This window comes from Dermochelys coriacea, chromosome 11 (genome assembly GCF_009764565.3).
Source record: "Dermochelys coriacea isolate rDerCor1 chromosome 11, rDerCor1.pri.v4, whole genome shotgun sequence".
Taxonomy (NCBI): Eukaryota; Metazoa; Chordata; order Testudines; family Dermochelyidae; genus Dermochelys; species Dermochelys coriacea.
Genome location: NC_050078.2, coordinates 63,635,494 through 63,653,664, shown reverse-complemented (window position 1 = coordinate 63,653,664; position 18,171 = coordinate 63,635,494). Strand labels below are relative to the sequence as shown.

The 18,171-nt window shown below is 40.3% G+C and overlaps 1 protein-coding gene across 2 annotated transcripts in view; it reads left to right on the top strand.

The window, feature by feature from the left end:
* The window catches only part of INO80D (INO80 complex subunit D), a 56,315-nt gene extending 39,886 nt beyond the window's left edge, over nucleotides 1–16,429 (top strand). For both annotated transcript variants that reach the window (XM_038421972.2, XM_043505630.1), the window contains exons 7-11: nucleotides 929–1,038; nucleotides 3,705–3,838; nucleotides 5,315–5,532; nucleotides 6,107–6,264; nucleotides 7,923–16,429. In XM_038421972.2, the coding sequence (XP_038277900.1) occupies nucleotides 929–1,038; nucleotides 3,705–3,838; nucleotides 5,315–5,532; nucleotides 6,107–6,264; nucleotides 7,923–9,091 (1,789 nt within the window). In that variant the 3' untranslated portion in view covers nucleotides 9,092–16,429. The remainder of the gene's footprint in view (nucleotides 1–928; nucleotides 1,039–3,704; nucleotides 3,839–5,314; nucleotides 5,533–6,106; nucleotides 6,265–7,922) is intronic.
* The last annotated feature ends 1,742 nt before the right edge of the window (nucleotides 16,430–18,171 follow it).

Here is an 18,171-nt window from a genome sequence, read left to right as displayed (position 1 = left end):
GGATAGCTCAGAACCTCAGTTTTATTAAATGGTTTCTAATTGAACTTTTAAAAATAAATATACAAATAAATGTCTTCCAACTTAAGCTACGTGATAAACCTTGCCAGAATTATTAGGCTAATTCAATGCAACTTGGTCAGATTATTTGGTAACCTAAGTAAAGTCTACTCTGTAGCACATAGATAGTTGTGTAATTAGAAGTGAATGAAAAATCAGGGGTAGTCTGGCAAAATAATAGAGCTCTGTAGTCACTGCTCCAATTTCATGAAGTGTAGGAACTGAATTGATTTTATGACTCCAAATATTACATGTTGGCCTTAGGGGATGATAATATTTACTAAAATTATTTTGCTCAGTTTTGTGATCTAGCTTAAAACAGCTGATGAAGCCCTAAGGGTAGTAGCTGGAATGCAAAGAACCTTCAGTCAGCGTTGAGAATAATATGCATACAAGGAGAAATTCACCTTCACCATGCAAAGGGCCAATCCTATTTTGAGATCTTACCTTTTGAGGACCTTTCTGCATTGCATAGGCCTTGTGCAAGCCTTCTGCATGTGAGGTGGATTTCAGTGAGAATGCGGCTCTGGGTTCTGTCATTTAATATTTGCACTGAATGCCTGAAGTCTCTGATCAGGTTCAGGGCCTTGTTGTGTCAGATGCTATGAACAAACAACATTTGTGAGGAAGTCTTGCTTGCCTCATTCTGTAATGCTGTTACACCAATGTCACCTTTGCCCCTTGTTTACATTTGTCCTGTATCCAGCTCTAGAGAGTAAATAACTACACAAATGCATACACAAAAGCATACAGATGTATCCAGAGTGTCCTGGTTCACTTTGTCTGTTTAGTGTTACAGTTATGCCAGGATATCTGCTGGCAGTGGATTTTTTTTTTTAAACTCCATACTGTAATGAGTTTTTTGTTTCAGCACAAGCCAAGCCAAGCAGAGAGATACAGAACCAACTACATGTAGTGGAACTGTGAAGGGTGAACAGTGCACTAACAAGTCCCTTCCATTCACCAGGCATTGTTTTCAACGTATCCTCTTACCTTCCGTCTATGCTCATTGAGCAAGGAAACACCTTTGATAAAGTTTTATTCTTTAGCATGACAGATAATGCTGTATCAGAAATACTTATTTGCGAATGTCTCCGGAACCGTTTTGGCTTTATGTCCGTCTCCTTACAGGTAGTGGGACGCGATCTATTAACAATAGGCAGAGCAGACCCAGAGTTCAAGGTACTGGTATTTGTCAAAGTTACACTGTTATATACCTCCTGTCAGCAACTTTACCAATGATCTCATTCTTCGATGGGAGGGTATGCTCTGCACTGCTCTTATGCAGGGTGGTAGCTTTCCATAGAATGTCTGGATGGTCTTACAGGATTCAGCTGTGTCTGCAGAAACTAGGAATACTGTGGAGTAAAGTGGTAGCCTAGAATGCATGAATGGTGAAGGTTCTAATGGCCTGCATTGCCAAGTGAGACTGGGCAGGGGAAGAACGAGAAGTCCGTAGGACATAGCTCTGGGTGAGGAAGAACCTGTACGTGAATGCGTGGGATTTCAGGAAAACCTTAAAGAAACATGATCTGTGGAGGTGTAGCATTCTTCTCAAAAAGTGTGTATGTGTGGAGGAACCTAGTAAGAGTCAAAACCAGCTTCCATATCTGAACCTGAAGGCTAGAGAGACTGATTATTATCATGTTTTTTTTTAATGATTATTTTAAGTATTCTTTCTTACCGGAAAGACCCACTTGCATCTTCTCGCAGCTTTCTTCCCTCTCCTCCTCCCCACAGAACTATAGGTGTGAATTCACAGCCCCCTTAGGAAACGAAGAGTGCTGCAAAATGATAAGGGTGGGGGAATGAACACAAAGGGTAGAAAAGATCTAAATGGACAGGACAAAAGCAAAGTCTCTTAAAATGCTGGGTATAAAACTGAGTTACCATAAAAAGCTTTTAAAACCAGTTCCTCTGAGAGGAGGAAATCACAGACTATTCCTGGCCCATTTAGGCTCTTATTATTATACATTTTTAAGATGCATTATGTTAGTTGAAATCAAAAGCTATCAGTGGCCACTGACAGTCTTATCCAACATGGGCATCATGGTCCAGTGGAAGGCAGATCAGGGTTCAACTTCCAGATCTCCAAGGGCCCTCAGTCAGGCCTAGGGGACTACTGTTTGACTTTAAGCAGATCGCTTTGCTTCTCTATGCCTTATCTTCTCTGTTTGTAAAATGAGGGTACCAATACATTGTAAAGGGCTTTGAGGCTTGTGCATGATGAGCTAATTGGCTTTTGTAACTTACTATCCGCGGGCAGCGGGAAGTTACGTCTCATGCTGCATCTTTGTCTGTATCTGAAAGGAGCTGACAGTTTTGTGTGGCCTTGCAAAGTTCAGGTAATGAGGCAGATGTGGGTGGGTATTAGATAGTGCACTTTGGCACCCACAGACGTAGTGCAGCTCTGCGGGACATGTTGCTTGTCCCTGCAATGGCTGCAAAATACAATGCTGATTTCTAATTTTATATCTTAAAAATACAGATTTCTGTGAACGAGCCTAAATGTAGAGCAGTTACAAGGCTTAGATACATGGGGTCAGATTTTAAAAAGAGCTCTGCACCCAAAGGATCTAGGGTATATGTGTATATTATATATGTATACATATATACAAATACAACCACTCCCCCAGTCCCACAAAAATATTATTCTGCCATGTGTCAAGTCCAGTTCAGAGAAATAGAGAATGTTTTGATTTTGCTTTTCTCTCCCCTTCACTCCTCTCCCCCACAATGAAAATAGTCTTTCCATGATTTTCAGATACTTGTTTCCTGCCATTTCCAATCTTAGGTTTTCCCTTTTTCCTTTGTTGTTCTATATTATATTTTTTTATTCTGTCAGGGTAGTTAAGTTCTGGAATAAGCTTCCAAGGGAAGTTGTGGAATCTCGATTGCTGGAGGTTTTTAAGAACACCTTTCAAGGTTTATTTGGTCCTGCTTCAGCTCAGGGGGCTGGACTTGATGACCTCTCAAGGTCCCTTCCAGCCCTGTGCTTTTATGATTCTAGTAGCAGTTTGACTATGAACTACTGTGGGCAGAAGGAAAGATGCTAACGTTATTTGAAAAAGAAAGAAAAAAACCACTGTGAAATGCGTATTTGACTTACAGTAACGTCTGAAAACACAAGTTTCAGTTTAGATTTAATTGACCTTTTCAATCTGATTACATATCTGCTTTCAGAGGAGCAGGAAGGATCTTAAAACTTGTTGTGTTCTCGAGAAAGAAAGGTAAATACCAAAAATTTAGCTTAAAGGATGAAATTAAGAAATTCTCTTTTTTATGTTTTAATACGGACAGTTAGTAGGAAATAGTCCTGTTGAGTACAGTGCTCCAAACTGATACTATTGATTGAATCTCCAAGACAAATACCTTTTTTTTTCCCTAAGAACTCATTAGCAAAATAGCGGTATCAATGAACCCTTCATAACAAATGATAAAATCCTTAGCAATGCTGCATTAATGCAATTTTGTACTTGAAAAGTTGGGTTTGAACGGTACCTAGCTTTCAACTTAAATAACAAAGTTAAGATATTCATTATAAATAACATCTTGATGGACTGGTAGAATTCAAGGCTTTGATTTTTATCATACTGGGATTTCTCCATTACCATCTGGTGTGTTGTTCCTGACCCAGAAATGCATAGATATCCTATTGAACCGTTCTCAGCAGCTCTTCTCAAGTTGCACAGCCAAGTTTGCAGATGGACAGCAGTGCTCTGTGCCAGTTTTTGACATTACACACCAGACACCTCTGTGTGAAGAACATGCCAAAAAAATGGTAAGTATAAACCACAGCTGTAATTGTTCCCACAAATTGGGGTCATCAGGAGTTCTATTTATCTGGCCTCGGTTTATCAACTGCTATGCTATTTTACACCCACTCTCTCCCCAAAATTATATCCCAAAGGGTATAAAATAGCTTTATATATACACTTTTTTGCAGGGGAAGGGGATATCCTAAAAAATGGAAATTGACCTGACCTTTCCATAAAATCATAATATAGTAAAACCTAGTGAGAGAGCGTCAGGTTGCAATATGTAAGGTTGCCTATGACTGTGATATCGCAGTAGCTGTGACCCTGCAGCATGGTGTATTCTGGAGCATAACAACAGACTGGGAACCAGTGGAACGTGAGACAATGTCCTTGATTTTTCTGATCTTCACCTACTTCCCCCAAAAGCAGCATTTTTAGGATAATTTATGTGCCCGCTGCCTCTTGGTCCCTGTCATTTCATTTTTTTCAAAAATATTTCTGGGTCACCTTTAGCTCTGAGGTTTCCTTTGTGTTTTATTGGTGTAACACAGACCCTTAAAGTTTTAATCCAGTTTTTTTTCTCTCTCTCTCTCTCTCTCTCTCTCTCTCTCTCTCTCTCTCTCCAGGTAAATCCTCAGTGTCCCTATCAGAGGCCTGAAGATTGTCCCCCCATTTTTTTCTTTGCTTGGCACATCAAAGCCCTGTGTCACAACCATCATAATCAAAATGGAAGACTGAATCCAACTTGCTTCAGAGCCTGTAAAATGGTGCTCATTTTGTAATTGGCCAGTGGGTTGCTCTTCAGGAGTACAAGGCCCTGCAGCTGTGCACTGCGTCCCCTGCCAATTCTCAGTCCTACAGCACTTACTATGTCTCTTCAGTGCTCTCTGCCATTTACAGCAGTGGGAACGTGACTAGAACTCTGGTTTACACCTAGCTGCACAAATCCTTGCCACCAGGTCACCCCAATATTGTTTATTCTTTTAATACTTATCTGGGGTGTTCCAAATCTTTTACTTTGGAGTTTATGTGCATTAAACTGTGGCTCTACTCTGACACAGTCATTAAAAATGACACTGTGGGCTTCCATATTTGCTGTACCTCGGTGACGCAAATAGTGTGGGATTTTTTTCTGACTGCCAGCTCTGCAAACCCGATCGGAGAATTTAAGCTGGGTTCGTTCTTTCTCACTCATTATTACCAGTAATAAACATCTCAGATTGTGCCCTCAATTAAACCTGTGCATTAAACCATTTGCCTCCAGAGAGGTTGCATAGGTGTAACTAAGGATGTAACGTACATGCTCGTTGTTCTCAGTGATGATGCAGGAGGAGGAGAGGAAGCAACTTGGCTTTCATATCCATGCTTGGATTTGCAGGCTGGCGGTTAGAAAGATCCTCTCTTCACTCACCTTATGTCTCAATGTTTGGGAATGGCAAGAAAAGAAAGTTGCATTGGATCCTAATGTGTCCTTTCCTCCTTCATTCTTTCTCCAAAAGGATAATTTCTTGAGAGGAGATAGCTCCCGTAAAGTTCAGCACCAGCCGCAGAGGAAACCCAGGAAAAAAACAAAGCCACCTGCACTTACCAAAAAACACAAGAAGAAGAGAAGGAGGGGACCACGTAGGCCCCAGAAACCTATTCCTCCTGCAGTGCCCCAAGGGAACCTCAGCATGCCCACCAGCATCTCACTGCCAGTGGAGATCTCCCACATACGGTCAGTGCCAGTGGCGCCTCATTCTATTTATTTTAACTTTTTAATTAAAAAAATTAAATATAGGAAAAGGCGGTGGAGTCAGTACACTGTACAGAGTAGTGCTAAATGAAAGCCGGACACACCTCAGCTCCAATTTTATGGGCTTAATTAGGTCTGCTAAATATAGATGAGGAAGGGCGAACTTTCCTTTTTCTTTTCTCCTACTACTTAATATTTTGACCTTCCAAATTTGTTAGGTGTTTGAATGAAATGAACATCTTCAAGTGTCTTGTATCTCTATCATTGCTGAAAGGAAAAATTCTAAAACGTTAATTTCAGATCTCAACAAAGGTTTGGTTAAATGGATAAAATGTTTTGTTGCTGATGCACAACTTATAAATGTCATTAGTAGAACAAATTGAATAGTTTTTTAATGAAACTTGTCTAAAAGCCATTCTTTCCACTTGTTGATTTAAAACACAAAGGGTAGGGGGACAAGGAGGGAGAGAGCAGACCCTGAAACAGACCCTCCGTAAAGTATGCTGCAGTAGTGAGAAATTAGGATTTAACTGTGTGACTAACACTGTCTCTCCAGGAGCCCCTCCACACCGGAGTTGAGTACAGATGAGCTGCCCGATGACATCGCCAATGAAATCACAGACATTCCACATGACTTGGAATTGAATCAGGAGGACTTTTCTGATGTCCTACCACGGCTGCCTGATGACTTGCAAGATTTTGATTTCTTTGAAGGTACATTTTTGTTTTAATTTATGTGAAAGTTAATACAAATAGTGAGATGAGGAAGTGAACAGTCTAAAATGTGCATTTGAGGGTTCACCTGCTTTCTTGCAGGGAAGAGAACTATTTAGACAAAGAGCACACATTCAACGCAGTGCTTATACATGACCTCTATGAAGAGCATGTTTTAGAAGACATGCATGTGTGATTATTTGCTTGTTTGTATACTTAGTGCTATGGAAGTCGTGATGGATTTAACATTTTAATTGATTTTGTGCTCTTCTACATGTTGCTGACAATTGCGATTTAATCAACCAAATTCTCAGTAAGAGAACGTTCTGTGACTGGTTTCAGAGTAGCAGCCGTGTTAGTCTGTATCCGCAAAAAGAAAAGGAGTACTTGTGGTACCTTAGAGACTAACAAATTTATTAGAGCATAAGCTTTCATGAGCTACAGCTCACTTTGAAGTGAGCTGTAGCTCACGAAAGCTTATGCTCTAATAAATTTGTTAGTCTCTAAGGTTCTGTGACTAGGATTACAACTCTATTTTATCAATGTCTGTCTTTTTATCAAAAGAAAACAGAAATTAAAAAAATACCTGTGAAACTTGCTTGTGAGCTGAAATACATCTGAATTTCTGTGTGTTTGACTTCAGCGCCCACTAAGGGTGAGAAAAGGCTTGGAATAGAACAACCAGGAGTTTTGGAAACCTCTTGCTGCGCTTTTTGTCACTTTTCTGAGTTGACGTGATATCAGAATTTGGCATTTTAATCCTGTTAATAAAATGTAGGTTATTCATAGACTCCAAGGCCAGAAGGGACCATTATGTTCATACAGTCTGGCCTCCTGTATGACAAAGGCCACAGAACTTCCCTGAATTAATTCATAGAACATGTCTTTTAGAAAACCATCCACATTTTTAAGTAGTTATTATAACATAATAAGCAAAATGGACTTTTTAGACTCATCTTAGTACTATGTGGCATTACACTTTGAAAAGATATTTAAGCTTTTATAGCAGGGGTGGCCAAACTTACTGATCCTCCGAGCCACATACAATAATCTTCAGAGCTGAATGCGCTTGCCTGGGGCTTCTGCCCCGCGGCAGGGTAGTGGGACTCAGGGCTTCAGCCCTGTGAGAGCCGTCTGCCAGTGCTCGGGGCTTCAGCAAGAGCGGGGCTGAAAGCCCCAAGCCCTGGCAGACGCCTCCCACAGGCTGAAGCCCCTGGATACCCTCCCCACTGGGCAGAAGCCCCAAGCCCCACCAACCCACCGCATGGCAGAAGCTCCACGCTCCCCCCACTCCAGTCTGGTAGGTGGAGAATGGGAGAGTGCGGGGGGCTCTGCAAGCCACACTTCAACTGCAAAAGAACCTCGTGGCTCGCAAGCTGCAGTTTGCCACCCCTGTTTTATAGGCTAATGGAAATCCAGCAAATGTTTAAGGCTTGTTATTTTGCATTTACACTGAAAAAAAAATGCAGTTGGAAAAATTTTTCCAACTAAGACAAGAAGCGTGAATTTCTTTTTTCAGTCATATCATGAGCCATTCTGGAAGTTTGTTATAATTTTCTAGTAGAAATCCTATTGATTTTTGGATAGCTGTATTCCTAGGGCCCCAGTATGAGGCATATCTCTGAAAAGCAAACTAACTTCTGTTCTTGTTTCTGTAGGTAAAAATGGAGACCTCCTTCCTACTACCGAAGAGGCAGAGGAACTGGAACGGGCTCTGCAGGCTGTAACTTCTCTTGAGTGCCTGAGTACCATTGGAGTACTTACACAGACAGACGGTGTGCCAGTTCAGGAGCTATCAGATAGAGGGATAGGGGTGTTCACCACAGGTGCTGGAGCTCCAGGAATGCAGTCCTTGAGCAGAGAGGTTAACACGGACCTGGGGGAGCTGTTGAATGGGCGTATAGTACATGATAATTTCTCCAGTTTGGAGCTGGATGAGAACTTGCTCCGTTCTGCTACCTTGTCTAACCCACCTACGCCCCTGGCAGGGCAGATCCAGGGGCAATTCTCTGCCCCAGCCAACGTTGGCCTTACTTCTGCCACTCTGATAAGCCAGAGTGGACTTGGGGAGAGAGCCTTCCCAGGACAGTTTCATGGACTTCATGATGGCAGCCATGCCTCCCAGAGGCCACACTCTGCCCAGCTGCTGAGCAAGGCAGATGAGCTAATCACCTCACGACAGCAATACAGCAGTGACCATTCGCACTCCTCACCCCATGGAAGCCATTACGATAGTGAGCATGTGCCGTCTCCCTACAGCGACCATATCACATCCCCCCATGCCACATCCTATTCTGGTGATAACTTGGCAGCTACCTTCTCAGCAGAGATGCCCATTATGGCACAGCACTTGCTCCCACCGCAGCTGGAGGTGCCACTTAGTGGGGTGGCGAACCCCAGAACTCACTGGGGAAATCTCCCTGTCAATCTTGGTGACCCCTCTCCGTTTAGCAACCTTCTTGGTGCCGATGGACACCTTCTTTCCACCTCCCTGTCCACACCACCTACCACCTCGCACTCAGAGACCACACAGCCTGCCTTCGCCACTGTGACCCCCAACAGCTCCAGTGTGCTTCCGGGGTTACCACGGACCAGTTTTAGTGGCATGGGTCCTGCCTCTGCTGAACTAATGGCCTCCACTTCCCCCAAACAGCAACTCCCTCAGTTCAGCGCAGCCTTTGGCCATCAGCTGAGCTCACACAGTGGCATTCCTAAGGACCTGCAGCCTAGCCACAGCTCCATAGCTCCTCCCACAGGCTTCACAGTGACAGGTGCCACAGCTACTAGTACCAATAATGCATCTGCTACCTTCACCACCTCTAACTGAGCTGATCTGTCTGTATATTTGCAGGCAGATGGGGACCCTGTGTTTTCTATCTTCTTTTTCCTCTTTATTGTCCTCCCCTTCCTTTGAGGAGGATTTTTTGTTTTTGCTTTTTTAAAAAGAGGGGATTAAAAATAAACCTCCTGCTTCCGTACAGACCAGGGTGGTCCCTTAGTGAATCTCGCTCTAGTGTTCACATGTGCTATTTATGCACTGGTGCTCATTTATTACTGGCAGGTTCACCATACCCCATGAATTTCCTTAAGGATACAGCACAGTTACTGGATGTAATTGACCTTAGCAGTAAGAGCTAGAAATGGGACGATACCTCAAATTACCAATGCACGTTACTGTTTCCTAGGGTTCAGATCAGTGCTTTCCATCCCATTAGCATGTCATGTAGGAAGTTTTTATAGTGGGGAAAAATCTCTTGGTTTTAAAAAAAAAAATTAAAAAGTTAGCATCTGGGCATGGAAAGTTGGCTCCACACTCGGGTTTGGTAATGGTGCACTGAAGCACTCAAGACCATGGTTCAATTATTCATCTGACAACTCCTTAAAAATAGTCTTTTGACCTCCTCTGTGGCCGTGTGTGTGTTTGGGGGAGCAGCAGTTCCTTGTCTGCTGCTGAGACAATAGTAGTTGTGTCCCCTTCCGAAATTGGTCAGTGTTCCTACTGAATGTTGATTTATTTTCTTTATTTTAGGTTCATTGAGCAGAGAGGGGATTGACTGACTAGGACAAATAGGTTTTACCTGTTTGCCAGGGCAATGAGGGTTCTTGCTGTTTCAAAGGTTAGCCCAGGGAGAAAAGACAAGAAAATGGAAAGACTGGAATAAATAATGGTCTAGTCAAGACTCATGCAGAGATTCCCAACAGTGCTGAATTACTGTGGCATTGTAGTGTTGATGGTTTGCCTTTTCAAATGTGGCTTTGTCCAGAACTCTGCACAGCAGGTGTTTCCTAGCTGAAACTGGAAGAATTGTATTGGTATGTATCCATATGCTACCCATTCGAACAAATCTACGTTAGGCCCCTTTGGTAAATTTAAAATAACGGAATTTCTCAAACTATCTGCTGCTGCTGAGACTCTTTCTATAATAGTAGTGATTTTGTACCAGGAACCATACCGTTTTTGAGACACTTGTGAGACTGATGCTCTGTATATGAAGCTGAATGTATGTGGGAACCGGCGGGTACATATTTGTGGTTACCACTAACCAAAACCAAACTTACTGAAGCAAAATAGAGAAATTCTAAAGGGTGGGGGAGAATGTGCTTGAGAAAACTGTGACTTTATAAGGCTCTAACTAGCCACTATGTGAAAGTAATTCCTACCTGATGGCTATAAAAAGTCTCCACTGTTTGGTTTGCTTCTAAGATGCATATAAAAGAAGATGAAAAAGCAAAGCAAATCTTTCTGCATGTTGAAAGCAGTTTCATTATAAGAGGGTTAATAATTTCTTTGAGCAAGGGATTATTCAACTGAGTTCAGTTATTCCCTAATATGTGGAGAGTAATGTATCTTCCCTCAATTTATGTTTTCTATTTATGTGAGTGATGATGTGGCCCAAACCTCTGCTCCCAGATTTCCTGATGGTAGGGATTTGAGATCTGGATCCAAACTTCCCGGGTGCAGCCCATCTTGGGTTTATATCCCACTAGTTATAGCCATTCCCTCCTTTTCAAAAGCTTTGTCCTTTTTTTAATTATAAAGGAATGAGCCCTATGGGTACATCCCTTGCTGAAATTGCAAGCATGTGTGCATGGAGTGGGAAACATTTATATTCAGGTTTTTGATATTGAGAAATCCTTATTCCCATTCTTCGTAAAACAGGGCTTAATATTATAATAAATCCCAGTGTTCTTGGGTGGTCTAAGTTTGTCTGTAACTGATTTTAAATGTTTTCAAATCATGTCATAAATTGAAATGAAACTTAACAAAACCCCACTATATTGTCCCGTTGATTGAGGAATGTCCACTGATAATTGTGAAATGAGGAAAAGCTGATAGGACATGTGTGTTTTGTTTTTTTTTTATTCTGTCCTCTCCCCTCCCCCCAAGCTTGTGAGGAGACAAATGTTTGATTTGCATTATTTTCCATCGTGTTAATGTACCTTCTTTAGTGTATTGAGATGATTGATTGAAAAAGAAGGGTGAACCTAGTTTGCCAAATGGGTAAATGATCAATTGTTAAATCTGCCATTATTAAATGTCGTGTGACAGGATGTTCTACTGATTAGTTTGAGGATTTTGATTTATGGAATATTTCTCGTGCTCATCAAAGTTTGTAATAGAACAGCAGCCTGTTCTCTTCTTCCCACCCGTTCATCACTTCCCCTTACCTACCAGTAGAGAAAACACTTGGGCCCAATTTCTGTTCAGTTACATCTGTGTAAATCATGGAGTAATTCTTTTAGCCAGATGAGTTACTATGGATTTACCCCAATTTAACTCTGAATAGAATCTGGCTCTTAATCTGATCATTTATTTAGGCTGGGATTTTCCAAGATGCCTAAGAGCATGTAGGTGCATAATTCTCATTTGAAATCAGATTCCCAGACTCCGGAAGTCTCACCCTTTAGATCTCAGCTTTATGGATCTGTGGGGGGATTTTTCCTAAACATTGTCTGCATAACATTTTTCATGAGCAGATTGAGTTTGCAAAAAAGCTGTACTACTTCAAAAAGTTTGTTCCATTTGACATGTGTTAGAAAAGGAATCCCTATCTATTTTCCAGTACGGAGCTTTGAAATGGTCAAGATTGTTGCCAGTTGCAGCTTCACCGCATCTAATTGAAGTGTAACTTCATTAAATTAGTTATATCCTAGTAAGGAAGCAGTTCTGATTTTTAGGTCCTAAATCTGCAATGGGCACCACGCAGATGGATCCCTATACCCATACAAAGCCCACTGACTTCACCAGGAGTCTGCCCGCATAGCGTTCAGTGCAGGATCAGCACCGCAGTGTTGTGGGATGAGTAGTGGACCCAAGAGCACAGGTTTATGCAGCCAGACACTTCACTTCTCTCCCACCAGGAAATACGTTTGCTCCATGTGGGATTTGTCTTGGTTCTTAGGGCTGCCATTGATATGATTCTCATTCATGCTGTCTTGAACAGGTTTCATCTCCTATAATACAGCAATTAGCAGTAATTACTCTTTCACCAAAGAATCAGTGTAGCAATTCCAATCCATTTGTTGAAATGATCAGTATCTGTTGTGCCACTAATACATGAAATGAATAGAATAGACCTAGTTTAGTAACTAAAAATTGTTCTTTTTATAAATGTGGGGTTTTAAAGAATTAGAAGGCATTTGACAGAGAAGTTTAGAAGCAATAATGTCCTTTTGGGTAGTAATGTAATGTCAGGTGATCTTAGCATAGAGGCAAAGAATTGGTGGAGATTACACTCTTGACAAAGATTAAGTTTGCTTGGACAATTTATGGAGGCCAATGAGGGACAGCATGATGCTGACCTGGTTTATAAAGCAGTTACGCTTAATATATATATTCCATACTGTGAGAATTTCCCTTGATCATTCAGTTTATTAGTCAAATTTAGAACTGGCATAAGTAGACTCAGCTCCCATTGTCTGTTAATGGGAAAGAGGGGGTGAAATTAAAGTCTGGTCCATTGGCTCTACTTGCTATCTTATGAGAAGCACCTTTCTTTTGGTCAAGACATTGGTTTGTTTTCTTGCCTCTGTTGATTGCCTTATGTATTTGCACATCTTAACAATGAACATTTGTTCAAAAATAGCTTACTGCAGTTCTGCTTAACCTACTGAGTACCAGACTATGCAATAGAAGGACTTTCCAGTTTCATGTCATAGGTTAATGAAACAAAGGACTGTTTTCTTAAGCAATTTAAGGTTCTCATTTGGTAAGCATTTCTACGTTCCCTCCTTGAAAAGCTTGTAATCTGCCAGCAAACATTGGAGATGAGAGTGCAAGTGCAAGAGAAATATTTTTGCTGTCAAGAATGTGTGTGTTCTTCAGTGGGAGAGGGCACTGGAAGCTAACTTTTAAAAAATAGTATCTTCATTGAAAGCTATATTACTAACTTCATGAATTGCTTTCTTTGGAGATCATGATCCTAATGTTTAGACATTGAGAGGTCAGATTCTCAGCTGGTGTAAATAAACATGGCTGTATCGGCTTCATTGAAGCTGTGCTAATTTACCAGAGCTAAGGCTCTGGCTGCGAGAGTCTAACCAGGAACACAGAAAAGAATTGAGTTTGTTAAAGCTTTCTCTGACCACTGAATTACCCGGCTGGAAAACTAAGTTCACCAAGGAAGAGGAAAATTAGTCCTTTGAGAGTATGCCTTCACTTCAAAATTAGCCCAGGCATCCTAGTCTGGGCACCTGTGCTAGTGTAGACTGGGTGTGAGCAGCTACGCTCACTCCCCTGCATGTGTCGCTAGAATGTCTGGGGGCATAGCAGGTGATGCTGTAGTAAGCTGAGCTGCTCTGATTCTTTCCTAGGGAATAGTGGGAGAGCTTGTCTGTCGTGTGAGCACACAGCAGGTGGGGTAAGGGGAACATGGGAGGGTTCTGGAGAACTGACAGGCTCTAACCCACATCCCCAGCTGTGCATGAAGGTTTTTGTGTGTGCCCAGGATGGGAGTTGGGACAACGCCTGAATAAGAAGACTGGCTAACTTTGTAGTGGAGACATACACTCACGCATCTCAGTGTATCTTTAGCCTAATTTTTCTCTTCTGCTTTTATCAAAGGGCTGGTTTCTCTTCTTGCCAGCGAAGAAGCCTTTAACACAGCCCCAAGGCAAACTGAAGTAGCCCAGATCAGATGTGGATCCAGAATTCCAAGCCCCATCTTGGTGGCAGCATATTTAACTGAAAGAATAGATTCAAGCTGCTGTGCCCTCAGAACCTTCTCAGGCCCTTTAACTTAGGCTGAGAGCAGATGAATGTTCTGGGCTGCGCCTCTTGCCTCCTTAAATTTCATCCCCTCTTTCCCACTCTCTTCACCATCTTTTTTCACTCTTCCCCGACACTAAAATTGCCAATAATTTAAAATCCTGTATGATTTGATAATGAGCAAATATTCTGATTGTTTAAAAAAAAGATTAAGAGAGGTTCCTGAGAATCATAATAGAAGTTTAGAAGCCAGAGCTACAGTGCAATAGGATATTGTGTAAGAATTCACAGAATATGGAGTAAAATGAAAATACCATGTGATCTCACATGGCATTACCAGTAAGGTGTGAGCTAGCTGCTGAGAATATCACTGTGGTCGTCCCTGAGAGAGAGCTCTGTATGCTCAGGAGCATTACAGGGAATCTTTTTCTTTCCATAAGTTCCTTTTGTTTTAAAGGTAGTTGCCAGTAGAAAATTACCTGGAAAAACTGGTGGAATTAGCCTGATTTTAAAAAAACAAAGTTGATAAAATACCCTCAAGAAGAACCCCACTAAAGTATGATGATTATGATAATGGGAAAACAAAATTCAGATTCATTAGGATTTAACCCAGGTCTTTCAGAATTGGTTCATGAAGGACTTTAGCTCTATCAAAAGGTAAAAAACACTTGTCAAATATAATATTTGTGTGAACTAACAGAGGTTGGGGTAAAAAAAGCTACCCATTGACAGAAGAAAGCAAACTGCAACCACATATCAAAAGGCAATTCTGTGATCACTGGTGGCTGGGTCTATATTGGGAAAATGACTGGAGTCTCAGGAGTGTATCCTAAGCAAGTCTATAAAATCTGTAACTCTGTTGGCTGTGTCATGATTCAGTTATCTCTCTTGTTCTCTCTCCCCCCTGCCCCCCCCCACACCTTTTTGCGGTTTTTCATGCTCTAGTTTTCCAATTCTCATGGAACAAGGATATGTAGTGGAAGCATGAAAGAAGGAAACAGACTTTGAATTGAAGTTTGGAGGTGCCATTTGGAAGTTGTTTTTTTTTCTAGGTATCCTGAAGTCTTGAGTTGGCACAAATTTTTTTTTTTTGGTATTTCCTAGTTCATTCAATTCAATTTGAAAACAAATAGGATTAAAACCAGGCTTTTGATTTTTAAAACTGTATATACTCAGTGTAGAAAAGTGCATTCTTCATTTCCCCCTCCCCCCCATGATCCCCAAAACACACACACGACCACACACACACAGATTGTATGTGTATGAATTGGATACAGATGTTGAACTTGGTCTAGTAAAGCTAACATGTTTCCCACCTTCAGTCCCCACTGAAGTAAACTCTGGGTAGGTAATGCTCCCAAATCTCTCCTGGAAAACTTTATCTGTGATGCAGATGGCTCTAATGCAGCTGACTGCTACACCATTGCTTATACTTCAGAGTAGACTGATTTACCCTGAAATGACTCTCTAACCTACGTCTTAAAAAGTACAATTTGGTTCCAGTGGAAATAGATCCATTCTGAAGTGATGGACAGTTTGGTTCTCATACAAAGTATCTACATCTATTTAGAAGGGGTTGAACCAGTTTCTCTGAACAGTGATTATTTTCACTGTACAGTTTTGGGTATGTCTCAGGGATTCCTTGTGGAAATAAGGGCAGTTAACATAAAAAGTAAATAGTTTTAAAAGTAAATAATAATTTAAGGTAGAGCTTCATCTAAATGAGAGCGCAAGAAAGAGAAATCTTGTTCAGTTTTGTAGTCCACGGTGTCCGGCTTAGGGACTTCTTCTCTTCTCGGGGTGCTCATCTCAAATTCAACATACAGAATCTTTTTCCATCACGCTCAGCTTTAAACTTTTATTTAAAGATACCCTTCCCCAATGAGCTTTCAGAATACTTATTGTAGATTTTAAGAGAAAAGGTATATTAATTTATGCTATTAACATCACCTCATAAATTATAAGTTTTATACTAAAGCTGTATTGAGTGTAATGAATTATGTTGCATATGTGTTTTTAATAGCTATAAAATTATATACAAGCTTTTTTGGAAAAACAAAAACTAGTAAAGCACCTTTTTACACTGGATCTTTGCCGTGTCAAGGTGTACAGCTATTCTTTGCTACCTTGCAGATATATACAAATAAAATGGTATCCTGTATCAACAAAACATAGATCTCTTGTTAACCCATATAGTACTGCTCCTATAACTCTTTTTTTTTGTTTTGTTTTGTTTTTTTGTTTTTGTTACATTCTGCAGTAATTTATCTGTGGTTTGTAATGGTTAGATGTTTAGTTACAGGGTAAGTAGATCAAATTAAAAATCCAACTACTGTAGCTGGAAGTTGTGAACCAAGTTTGTAAGATTTTTTTTTTTTTTTTCTTAAATGTATTTGTTTCCAATTATGCGAGTTGGAATTTGACAAGACAGAACATTAAATCTCGGAATCCACAGTGTCTTATTGAGGAACTTTCCCCCCTCCTTTCCTTACAGAGGAATTCCCACTGTGACTTATGAATAGAATTAGGCTGATTGTGTGCATGTATGTATTATGTACACACACACAAATATGCATTTTGGGGGGGTTGTATGTGTGATATGAATGTGTATACTGTATGTTGGTCATAGTTTTTGTAAAGAGAAAAGTAGTTGAGAGGTGATGGAATGTACTTGTAGAAATGTGATTATTTAGTAGGGGGTTACTCTGTCCTCATTGTTGTAAAAATAACCAAACTCTCTCTGCTACATAGTCTTCTGTTATAAGGCTAACTCTGATATCATGTTGATTTTATTATTTTTAATTGAATTGCATTGAGCCCTGTTAAAATGTCATGAAAATCCCAGGCTCCCAAAACAGCCTTAAAAAAGCAGGGGCGGAGGGGTGAGTTGTATTCTTAAAGAGATTTGAAATGAGAAGATTTATATTTAGGGTGGTGAGATGTAGGAATTAATGTCCATTTTCAAGTTAATGCCAGAATATCTCATACTCTGACTTAGAATATGTTGTCAATGAGTCATTCTTGTGTTTTCAGGTTAAAAAATATTGACATGAGTGATGTTTGTTTTTAATTTTTTTTAACTGGTCTCCATTCTCTTTAAAGGGTTTCATTTTTAAAGTTTTCTGATTTTGTTTTCCTAAAGGGGTCTATGTAACTTACAAATTTATACAAAACAAAAGCCTGAGAGTTTCATTAGTGCTGTGAATTCTAAACTGAATTATGGGCATTTAAATTTATTCATAATTTTGAGAGGGAGATGATATATCTGTATGGGAGTTCTTACCTGAGAGACATAGGAAACCCAAAACATTCCTACTTATTCTCCTTCTCATCCTGATATTCATCATTACACCATCCAGGCTGGAGAGAATAAAATCCTAAATGATGCATACACTGTTGCTGTTAGTTTGAATCATGAAAATTCTGAAACTTTAAAAATCTGTTTATTAGAACAGAGCTTCCAACATTACAGATATTTCTGATTTGTTTTTGGCAACTTTTTTCCTTAAAAAATAGTTGCAAATCCAGACCTTTTTTTATGTTGTTGAACTAGGGTTTTTTTTTTTTTGCATCCCCAGCCTTTCAAATATGTTTATATGTTTTTTTAAATGATATTTCTTGTACATATGCCTACAAATGAAGGGCTGGGAGGTGGAAGTTGTCTGAGGCCTTTTCCTCCCATTAGTTGAGCATAATGGGAGTTACCAGCATAAATAATTTTATGCATTTATGGGGAAGAATAGAACCGCCTTGTGTATACCTGTATAGAGAGATGTATATTAGATCTGGGTAGCACTTTGCTGAACGTGGAATTGCCCTTATGATGTACAGTACATACATATGAATGCAGCAGATCTAAATCTATATATAAATACATGAAATGTACATACATATCTCATACACACAATATGTAGTGTGTGTGTGTGTATGTGAGAGAGAGATGCAGATATGTATAATATCCACAAAATGCGCGTTTAACAATTAAGCAACTGTGACAAATGAAGTTGTTATAGTTCCAGTGAGGAATTTGGATGGCATAAATTGCTATGACTTCAGTGTTGTAACTATTGATCTTGTTATCTGAACCCTCAAAATGGAATTTCCTGGTACAATTTTGCTTATGTTTGTACTATATTAATGTTTTATGAGGCCTCTTCCAATACCCACCTCTTATGCTGCTCTACACCATTACCTTCATC